The following is an 11,692-nucleotide window of genomic DNA, read 5'->3' on the forward strand; positions in this document are numbered from 1 at the left end:
AACATAAAGTCACAATTTGTAACGGGTAATTATAACAACAAGGAACAAAAATAAGTATTTCGTAGAGACTGGTGTCCGTACTAGGATACCCTGTGCTACAGCACACCAGGCCTCCACCACCGGCTAATCGATACTGCGTGGTTGTGTTAATCTATTTAAGGTAAGTATTTTATATTAGAAACAAACTAAAAATAAAATAAATAAAAAAATAGAATGATAACATGTGATTTACACAAATAGGCAAAATAAATGATAAGAAGTACTATTTCAAAAATTTAAACTTTAACTTTAAAAGCAATCTTTCTTTCTAATCTTTTGTGTAAGAAAGAAAGATTGCTTTTAAAGTTAAAGTTTAAATTTACTGCTTTGAAAATAATAAATTACGTTTGAATTAACTGCTTTGTAGTTTGACATCAGTTTCAATTTCCAGAAGTAAGTTAATATTATTGGACCTTAAGACAATGTAGTAAGATTCAAAACTAGTAAATAACGCCTTTCTACTTACCCAAAGTCCCAGTCCAAATAATACAGATGATCATGATCTGGCCGGTATAAGCCAGGTAGTGCCGTCTCTCTCGCTCCTTCCGCCAGTGGAATAACTCCGTCCCTACCGCGAAGGTCATCTTTTGTAAGCAGTCGAACGCTATGGCGCCGGCCAGGACGATTAGACTGTATGCTGGGTACAGGAATCTGAAACGTGTTACGTAATCAATAAGGATCATTGTGGAAAAAATATTTTATAAAAAGTATGAAGAATTTACTATCCCAACTAATATTATAAATGCGAAAGTAACTCTGTCTGTCTGTCTGTTACGCTTTCCCGCTTAAACCTCGCAACCGATTTTGATGAAATTTGGCATAGAGATAGTTTGAGTCCCGGGAAAGAACATAGAATAGTTTTTATCCCGGTTTTTGAAACAGGGACGCGCGCGATAAAGTTTTTCTGTGACAGACAAAATTCCACGCGGGCGAAGCCGCGGGCGGAAAGCTAGTTAATAATAAAATAACGAAGCCTTTTATCCGGACATAGACAAGACAAGAAATTACTATTGTAATGTAAATTAATGGAAAATTATATGACTCTTTTATAATGCAAATTATAAGTTCCAGTAGGCGATGACACGGCGCTGTCCACGTAGGGGCCAAAGTCCACGAACCGTCCCACGTAGTCTGTAGTTGCTGGATCTTTTCGCGGCGAGTAAAGGACCAAAATGTAGGGGCCTCGACCGGGAATTGATGAAATGAAGAACGTAGTGGACTGTATTACAGGTTTATTGAGACTACGTTAAACACAGTTTGGCAATTACAAGCAAGGGAGCGCGCGCGGTGTCTGCGGTGGCGTGAGGTGAAGTGAGCGGCCGATCGCCGCGCCTCTGGGCCGAGAGCAGCCGAGGGCAGCCGAAGGTGCTCGAACAGGTACCAAATAAATGTTTTTTCTTTCTTTCTTTCTTTCAAATTGATAGGGACTGGAACTGATTGCATAATGTTATCTTCCCCGATCTTTAAACAGCAGAGGCCTCAAAATGCTACCCTGAGGAACTCCAAGGCTCCAGAATGTTACCCTGAGGAACTCCGCTATTGTTTAAGATATTATTAACTTTCAAGGGACATTTACTATGATTTGTTCTTCTTTTGTCTATTTAAGGCTGAGTTGCACCACCGAACTTTAACGGTAACTATAACGATAACCGGTGCTTTTTGTATGGAGTGACAGATTTTTCGATCAAAGTTAAAATAAGAGGCGCAACTCAGCCTAAGTGTATTGTTACTAGGTGTACTGCTACGGGAAGTTTTCGTTACCAGCTCGGCTGGTGATTTTGTGATGACCTCTGTTCCTAATGCAGTTGCATCATGAAGACTGCCAGCGAGTGTGATGATGATGATGATTATTACAGGTATTGATGATGATTTCCCATTTGACCAGCGTTAAGAGGGCAGGCCTAATTTTCTATTTGATCGTGCTCGTGCAGGGAAGAGTAAATGACCTGATGATGATGATGATGATGATGATGACGCACCTCTCCTCCTTGTGTGGCTGCGGCATGAAGACGGCCAGCCACAGCGCGAGCGGCATGAGGTCGAGCCAGTAGGGCGAGCAGAAGTGATGATGATGATGATGATGATGATGATGATGACCCACCTCTCCTCCTTGTGTGGCTGCGGCATGAAGACGGCCAGCCACAGCGCGAGCGGCATGAGGTCGAGCCAGTAGGGCGAGCAGAAGTGATGATGATGATGATGATGATGATGATGATGATGACCCACCTCTCCTCCTTGTGTGGCTGCGGCATGAAGACGGCCAGCCACAGCGCGAGCGGCATGAGGTCGAGCCAGTAGGGCGAGCAGAAGTGCGCTCGCATAGAACGGTGGTACATCGCGGTGCAAGCCAGGAGTAGCAGCGGACTGGATAGGGCTAGCACCTGGAGAACAGTATAAATAAACCTATATTTAGTGAGCCACCAGTGTAGCAAGACCCTAAGGCTGGTTTTAGAGTCACGCTGACGGACGCTGACCGTAAGCGCTGACAGCCGAAATGTGTGAACTGTCGGCGCCGAGCGATCAGCGTCACTCAGGAACGTTCCCTGTCAGATCTGTCAGCGCCGACGGTCAGCGTGCGGTCAGCGCGACTCTAAAACCAGCCTTAGACCTGGTTCAGACACGCGGGAACCATGCGGGTTTTGTGTGGTTCTCATTAGCGAGGCACTGAGGCAGTCTAGTCAATAAGCCTAGGCGCAGACCACCAACTTTTAGTTGGCTGATAGTTGGGCCCGATTCTAATTTGTATGAAGAATCGGCCGATATCAAATCGGTGTAATGCCCACTTTCATAGTTCTCCATACTGATTAACATCCCGACCCAACTATCGGCCAACGAAAACTCGGTGGACTGCGCCTAGACTAACCGTGCGATTACAGTTTGTTTTTGATGCAAATGCACGAGAACTAAGATTCGAAACGACAAATTAATTTTGTGTTGGAAACTCATCTATCCATTCATTTGGCCCATTTTTCGAAGGCTATAAGCATCACCTATTAAAATCACTACGACCCGCTAAGAGTGGAGCATCAATAAAAAATGTTGCAAAAACGGGATAAGTTATTCAAACAATTTTCACTCGTACGAAGTCGCACACTGGTAAGTGTGATGACACACAAGGTTCGACAGTGCGTTGCGTCGGCACTGCACATCTTATCAGTCTTATTTACAATATTTACATCATCTAAATTCTAAACAGTATACGACCACTCACCCAAACAACATTGAAGTTCAAGAACCCATTGACGAAGTAATAAGTCCATGGTTCCACACCATACAAATCCGGTCCATGATCAGTGAAGATGTTGTACGCCACAATATTCCATGGCGCCACCACCAGTCGGCCATAATGCCATGAATCGATGATGACGGTGGGAGTCAGGATGACGACGAGGGAAATGGCTGACCACTTGAAGAACTCCACGTATTGCCGCTTTATGAAGAGCATGTCTATTGCTATGGGCACGCCGAGAAGCGCTGTGAAGGGCCAGCCTGGAAAATTAAGTAATTTAAAATTAATAAACTCGTATTTTAGAGAAGGAATGTTAATAATTTGTCAGTTTGTTATATGAGGTAATTTTGTTAATAACAACTATCCTCCAGAAGAATAAGGTGTAAATAAATATCCCATTAAAAACAATACTTGTCAAAAAAACCAAGTCTCGCAACTCAGTTGTTCTACGGTAAAAAGTTGTGAGATCCATGTAATACCAAGTCCAGGCCAGGAAATCTTTAACGTTTTACATAAATATATTGACTTGGCCATCGCATGAAAACACGTGTAAATTAAATTATTTAGTGCGATGGCCAAGTCAATAATTTATGTAAAACGTTAAAGATTTCCTGGCCTAGACTTGGTATTACATGGATCTCACAACTTTTTACCGTAGAACAACTGAGTTGCGAGTCTTGTTTTTTTTGACAAGTATTGTTTTTAGTGGGATCTCATTTCTTTTTTGTATTTTGTAGACAGCAGTTATGTATCTAGAAAACTGGACCGAAATTGAAAAATTTTACTCGGCTTGGCGGTTGCACTACCGTGCCCCCAAATATTTTAGTTTTTCCTTGATTCATACACCAAACACTACTTATATTCCAAATTTGAAGCTTCTAGGTCTGCTAGAAGTGCCTTAGAATTTTGATGATCGGTGAGTGAGTCAGTCAGTCAGTCAGTCAGTCAGTCAGTGAGTGACAAAATTAAGAAACTTTAACCCGTTATAATTCTTAAACTACTGGTTCAAATTGAATGAAATTTGAAATATACCGTGTCTTTACAATGCCTGCATAACTAATGAAAATTCAGCCTTCTAGTTTTATCCACAACGAAGTTACAGGCGGTCGAAAATGGCCTGAATTGCTTCGAGAAAAGGATGGTACGGCCGTGCCGCTTTTTTGCTCGACTTGGTGGGGACACTGCCGTGCCCCCAGATTGTATAGCGGCGATTTCACATGCACACTAGCACCCCCTTTGTTATGAAATGCCACAATTTATCTTCAAGTGTCTCAGATTTGCGTAGAAGTTATAGAAGTGTACCGTAAAAGGCATCAGACTTTTGTCAGAGTGGTCGTGGTTGCGCTGACGAGGTACATAGTGGGGTAATGTCATCCCCGAGGGTATCCTGGCGATGTGCTTCCATTTCTGACGGTTAGAGGCGTCGCGAGCACACTGGACCATGGTGGACTCAGTGGCCTTTGTGATGGCGTCTATCCAGCGGGTTGGCGATCGATGCTCTCTTGCCTTCAACCTGGCCCTGAAGTACCGGTCTCTCCATCGAATTCTCATTTCTAGAGGCGTGACCAAAGAACCCAGTGTACTCACTTATGATCACGGAGGAGGGTGAAGAAGAGCGGGGCCTAGTGCGCGCCCCAGCAGTATTTGTTCGTTTCAGCCAAATGACGTCCACCGCTGGACAAAGGCCTCCCCCAAGGCTTTCCACAATGAACGGTCCTGCGCTGCCCGCATCCAGGCTCTTCCCGCGACCTGTACTAGATCGTCGGTCCACCTAGTAGGAGGCCTGTCCACGCTACGTCATCCAGCCCGTGGTCGCCACTCGAGAACCTTTCTGCCCCAACTGCCGTCGTCTCTACGAGCTATGTGCCCCGCCCACTGCCACTTGATTTTAGCAATTCTGCAAGCTATATCGGTTACTTTGGTTCTCCTACGGATCTCCTCATTTCTGATTGGATCACGCAGGGAAACTCCGAGCATAGCCCGCTCTATCGCCCTTCGGGTGACCTTGAGCCTCTTTATGAGGCAGCAGTGTACTCACTCATGATCGCTAAAGCGATCGACCGCGTGCTCTCTTGCCTTCAACCTGGCCTTGAAGTACCGGACCGGTCTCTCCATCGAGTTCTCGTTTCTAGAGACGTGACCAAAGAACGCAGTGTACTCACTTATGATCACGGAGGCCGCGGTCAAAGCCACGGCCGGTGGGTACCGGCGGCGCCACCAGCAAGCCAGCGCGGCGCCGCCCAACGCCAGGCTCCATGCTGAAGGCAGCATGGCCGCACCCGCCGCCCACGCGCCCGCCGCTGGGAGGGTAAAGAAGAGCCATAGCCGGCCTACGTGGACGCCGAACTCGTGGCATATGGCTCTGAGTGATAAATAAGACACAAATTCTTTTTAAGTAAGTCTGTAAAGAAATCGGTGTGTTTTTTTAGTGATAACTGTGTTACTTGTACTGCAACCGGAGTAGTATTGCTGTGTTATAGTAGTGCCTCTTGCCCTCCGAGTATTCACGGAAGACCAGCGTCGTGGTGTCCCTTACGACACCTCGACATGATGCTGAGTGGATACCGTTTCGGTGACACGCACATTACCTACTCTCTTTACTTTTGTTAAATATTTTTGATTTTTGTCGCTGAATAAAATATTTCATTTTCATTTTTTTTACTTCACTGGTTGAGTTTTTATTGGCGGTCAAGCTGTAGATTCTTTTTTACCATAAACCAATATTGACCTTCACTGGTTGGGTTTTTATTGGGGTCAAGCTGTAGATCCTGGCTACACAGGAGTTGCAGCGGTGGGAACGAGAGGTGCGAATAGTCCCGTTTATTACTTATAAAAGTTCGGGAGCTTAAGATACAAGTTCGAAGTCAATTACACACACAACAGTAGGCGACTCATAGATAAGTGGCAAAACTTGCGAGTTGAAATTTCAAAAGGTCTTCGCTCGGGCGTTTTTTTTTGTACAGAGTTACTTAGCTCCGTGAAGGAATTAGATTTTCGGGGCGATGAAAAAGTGCCACTTGTTTAGGTAGGCTGGTTTCTATTTGTTTCTATATCTTCAGTGACATGTCGAATCGAAGGGAACACAAGAAATACATAAACAATCGTAAAAGAGAACACAGGCCATAAGTATAAGAAGGAATTGCTATTCTAACGCCAAAATCGGTCATTATTTTGCAGGTCATTAAAAACTTACAACTCGCCTTGCAACCTTGGTACAGTGACTTTTAGACTGTTTTGAAACTAAATAGAGTTAAAATATACTTATATTCTTTAAATAATAATAGTAGAAATTCAATAAAACATCAATGAACTTTCTACATAAACAAATTTCAACTTACTTATAAAACATAAGTTCGGCACAAGCGGTCAGAATAGCCAGGATGTGTCTCAATGCGTAGAACACTGCGACCGGAGTCATCATTGTGGAGAGTATCTTGCCTGGGACCGCAAACAGCCAGAGGGGCATGTACGATCGGATCGCGTATGCCGGACTGTACTCCCATGTTTGAAGACCATTGCCGTACACTGTAACAGTAATAGTAACAGGCGAATTTAAACATGTTGAAGGGAAATTCGAGTAAAGTTATCATTGCTAAAATTCATTGAAGTATTTATAATACTACTTCGTACTGCCTATGTTCATCAGGGATTGTACGCCCTTATTTTGTCTAAGTATCTATTGTTAGGCAGGGCTAGGGCTCTAGGGACTTAGTGTCTTAGGGAATAGGGACTCTAGGCTCACTAGGGAGTTAGTTCCCTTCCTGACCGCATATCCCGGGCACGAGAGCGGTCCCTTACAACCACTGCCTCCCGCCTGTACAGGGATAAATAGGATTCTAATTTTTCAAATCGGTCCTGTCCAGTAGTTTTGGAGCCTATTAAATTAAATACAAACAATCAAATCATTCCTATTTTAGAAATATATGTGTAGATGTATTTACATCTACACATATATTATATTTATATTTATAAAGGTTAAAATATCTTGCCCAACAGCAAATCTTGACCTCAAGTAGAAATAGTAGGAAATAATAGAAATTTTCTTAAAAGTAGAAACAAACCTAAGTAATGCAGAGGTTCCCAGTAGTTGTAGGTCTCGTCACAATCCGATATGTGGCCGTATTGTGCTGACAAGAGCCGGACAGTGAGCAACAAAACTAAAGCCAATGCCCCACCCGGGTATCCTATGCTACGAAGATCTGACGGTGCACTGGTCACGAGGTATTCTCTGTAAAATCAAAAAGGTATGGCTGGGATACACTATCTTACTTCAACTTAAACAAACATCAAACGCCTGTCAAACTACAAAAAACACGGGTTTTGGTTATAATTACGGTTAAAGTAAAGTGGTGCAATGAGGATCAGTACTGTTGTAGAAAATTCAATAAAACTAGTATCTACGTTAATCTTTAAGACATAAGAAAGATATATCTTTTTGAATTATCCAAATCGGACCATTACTTACGAAGATATTAAGTAATAAACATAGGCCGTTTTTGCCGCTAAAAGTCAACGTACGCAGGGCCGCGTGACGTCACTATATCCGAATCAAGCGCAGCCGGCGTACTATTGGGATGGAAAATATTTTTTTCCAGCTAAACTATCAGTTTTAGAAAAAAACTTTTAATAACATTTATTCTGATTGTGTAAGGTTGTTCATGGATGGAAAATGAATACAATTGATCATCTAAATTCGAAAAGTGACCAGTCGTATAAAAACGTTTCATGGATTTGCGTTTTATTATCGAAAAACATTCGCTAAAACTCATTTTTTTTAACAAATAATAAATCAAATTCAAGTTTAAATGCACTTTATGACATAATTTTTAAATTGTCACTATTAATATTTTTTACTGAATAACCTGTAAAGTTAGTTCTACAATTTCTGAAAAATCACCTAAAAGTAACCTTTTCATTAGTGTAACCTAAAAGTAACCACAGCAGTTCAAAAGTAACCTAAAAGGTTACAAAAGTAACCTTCTGGCAACACTGCTTCAGCTGTCAATATGACATTATGTTGACTGTTTACGAAGATAGTTGTTTCCACAAAAAACCTCAGGTAAAAGTCGCATCAATGGAATGGACCCTTAAATAAAAAAAACACATTGATTAATCAAACAAAAAAAAAGAAAGTCAGTCAAGTCAATTTCAATTTTGAGAGGTTACCCCAGAAATGAGCGTGTGATTTTGGGTTTTGTTTACGAAAATACGATTTTCTGTATTGTATTTAAACAAGTTTAAGTGAAAATATGTTGTACGACGATTTCAAACCTATAGTCGATTTGGTGTTAAATAACTGGACAGCCTTACAACTTGCGGTTGAACATGGCATGGGCGCACCAGGCGGGGAAAAAGTATGTAAAATAATGTAAATATATGTAAATGATTTATTAATTCGTTTAAATTAGCAAAAAATAAGTTATAATTTCAAAAAACATAACATACAATTTCGTTACAAATAAATTTCAATAAGCTTACCCTTACTCAAAAATCAGACACTAACTTGTGCTATTTTATTTTGTAGCTTCCTAATCATATTCATATTATTTATTTGCTTACTAAGTGTAGGTACTTAAGGTCTTTTAACTAAATACAGTGCTTAAAACTTAGTAACCTAGTTGAGGTATTGGTACTATTGAGGTATAATTTAACCCAAATATTATAGAGATTCCAAAAATACTAAGAATAACGTTTTAACTTCCAGACTGCCCAGCTGATGTCAGTTTACATAGCAAGGTTTTGTGTGGAGAATGTAGTAGACATCCCAGAACTAACAGAAGTTATTGAGGATCTTATGGACGAAGAATTTGATACCGTATGCCATGATAACTCGCCAAAAGGTTTGTTGATTTTGCAATAACTTTGTTTTTAAAAATAGTGACTGAGTTTCTAGTGCTGCTTCTTCTCAACACTGGCCCATATTACTGTCCTGGAGCAGTGGTAGGGTTGGGACGTATAAAAGTGCTCTTTTGCACCATTCTTGTGGTGGAGTTTTGGGCTGACGCTGTGTAGGTTTGTTGTCGACAGGACAAGAAGAAGAAAGTGCTTTTTGGGAGCTTACTTGCATAAATAAATGATTTAATTAAATTGATTTGATTTATAGTTTATTTAATTAAAAATCTGTATGCTTAACCCTGACTGTAATTTACAGAAATAGCATCAGTGCTCCTTATGTTCCTGAGTTTGCTGAAGGAGGGCCAGCACGATGAGCTGAGAGCTAGAATCGAAGCTATGCCCAAGTGCCAGAAGTGGCTCAGTCAGCCGATACATGAATCGGTACCTCCTCAAGTAAGTTGTTACTACATGCATTATTTTATACGTTAATGTAATTTAAGTACCTACAGACTAAAGAGCTTCTCAGAGGGGTATTCTCTAAGACAGTGGCCGGCCACTTTAGCTAGGCCCGGTGGAATTCCAAAGGTTGATGATGAAATAATACAAAATATTTAAAAAATGTTTTTCAAAAAATCTAACATTTATATCTAATATCCAATCATTTTAGAACAATAACATACAACTTTAACATTAACAATAATATGCATATTACCACTTTCAGTACCATGGGAATCCAGATGACGACACAACTAGTAGCAGTGGAGAAGATGATGACCAAACAAATGGAGAAGTAGCTTCGTCTTCCCACCAAAATAACGAACCTGAACCAATGGATGAAGACGTTGAACCCGGCTGGACGGTAGTACGGACACGGAGGAGGAAATAGACTAGCAACATAATAACTCATATTATAAGTTTGTTATCAGTTTAGATTCACGATAGATGAATGGAAGAGACCGTTTTGTCAGCTTCTGTGAAAAACCAGCTTAATGGCAAGTGTACACTTTGTGTGATAGTGGTTAGAGTGTAATGATTATGACACCTCTAGTCACGTTTAGATGCTGAATAAATATACAGCAACTAATCAACTTAATACTGATATTTTTACAATATAATGCTCTGGCACCTTACAAGCAAAGTAGATTGTGAAAATTTGAAAAAAAACTGTAGATTAGTTTTAATATAAAACTTTTTATTGATCAACAAAAGTAAATAATTCCTCAATCAAGTACCTACCTGTATAGATTTTATATGTATAGAAGTAGTACTTGCATTAAATAGAATGATTGTAATGTAATAATATTAATATGCTTGTTAAAGTGAATGTTAGCTAAATTGTGCTAGCCTTACTTAGGGTGCAACTTAGGATCATGCAATAAATATTATAGATATGTTTTGTATCTTGAATATGTATACTTTTAGCCTGTGAGAGGTAGACATTGATGTTTTAAATCATGATTGGTAGTAAGTAAGCTCTAAATCATAGATTACGTTACACAATGAGAATAATTATAACTTGTTTTAAAAATTCATATATTTTTTTGTTGAACTAAAATATTTGAATTATAAACACCACATATCACTATTTACTGAGATTAGTTTGCCTGATTCATAATAACAATCTATGTATGATTTGATTTGTTAGAAATCATAATTTACACATATTATTATGTACTTAGTATGTGAAGGTATAATTTATATTTTTGTAGATACCACAGGAGATGGAAACAATTTGCCTTTCTCTCATCTTAATAAAATATAGTTAATATTCAAAGCATATTTTAAGATCTAAAAGTAAAAATTATAGAAATATAGTTTCCAATCGTCTATTTAATACCAATTCTGTGTAAGTAGATAAAATTATTTTTACTTCGTTGATATTTAGGTACCTATGTACTAGTAGGTAAAAATGTTGCGTGTATTTATTTTTATTAAAGTAACGTATTTAAATGTTAATTGTCTTTTATTCCTATCAGAGATACAGGCCAAGAGCTTCCTCGTTGTGGATAAAAAAAATCCGAGCCCGAGGAAGGAAGCCCACGCTAGGTACACAGTAGAGGCCACAGATATGGTCCATATCTGTGGGCTGTGGCAGAGTCCCTAAGGCCGGTTGCTAACGAAACGATTTTTCGCTATAGCTAGACGGCATATCGAGATTGGGCTTGTTGAAGTCAACGGGTGTCGGATTCACTAACTCGTTCATCGGTCCATCCAACCAGTCAGGAGACAACGGTTACGAAATAGTTGAACAAATTTCGCTGGCACGGCGACCTAAGTCCGCCCCTGGTAAGATAGGCTGGAATTTAATGTGTCTTTGATTATTTTCTTAATTTGATTTTATTAAAATCAATTTTATCGGAATCAGTTTATCAAGAAACAATGGAAAGAAGAGTTAAATAAAGATGAACAGTTCGGGTCAACTAAATTCCTTGTCCCCCTGTTGTCCCCTCTATTTCAAACCTGGCTAAACTGTTCATCTCCAGTCAAAAAACACATTTTTTGATTGAACGTTAAAATATGAAATGTCATAAATTTTGAATGAGCGAATGGAGGAGGGAAAACGGAATTTTGCAGGGTGTGGAAACTTCC

At 40.1% G+C, this 11,692-nt stretch overlaps 2 protein-coding genes across 2 annotated transcripts; one reads left to right on the forward strand and one right to left on the reverse strand.

Annotated features, from left to right (window-relative positions):
• Positions 1-505: 505 nt before the first annotated feature.
• Positions 506-7,491, reverse strand: LOC114361251 (alpha-1,2-mannosyltransferase ALG9-like; the record flags this gene model as incomplete). The annotated part of the gene is made up of 6 exons (XM_028316247.1): positions 7,330-7,491; positions 6,607-6,793; positions 5,431-5,630; positions 3,251-3,528; positions 2,266-2,420; positions 506-690 (listed from the first exon to the last, which is right to left on the reverse strand). Coding segments are annotated over exons 2-6 (946 nt in total), but the record flags the coding sequence as incomplete, so codon positions are not given.
• A 969-nt stretch (positions 7,492-8,460) lies between these two features.
• On the forward strand, positions 8,461-10,556 carry LOC114361252 (uncharacterized). The gene is made up of 4 exons (XM_028316248.1): positions 8,461-8,622; positions 8,973-9,108; positions 9,420-9,556; positions 9,825-10,556. The coding sequence occupies exons 1-4, from the start codon at positions 8,518-8,520 to the stop codon at positions 9,987-9,989; spliced, it is 543 nt and encodes a 180-aa protein (XP_028172049.1). The 5' UTR covers positions 8,461-8,517; the 3' UTR covers positions 9,990-10,556.
• The last annotated feature ends 1,136 nt before the right edge of the window (positions 10,557-11,692 follow it).

Source organism: Ostrinia furnacalis, unplaced genomic scaffold (genome assembly GCF_004193835.3).
Source record: "Ostrinia furnacalis isolate ACB-3 unplaced genomic scaffold, ASM419383v2 OfSCF5485, whole genome shotgun sequence".
Lineage (NCBI taxonomy): Eukaryota > Metazoa > Arthropoda > Insecta > Lepidoptera > Crambidae > Ostrinia > Ostrinia furnacalis.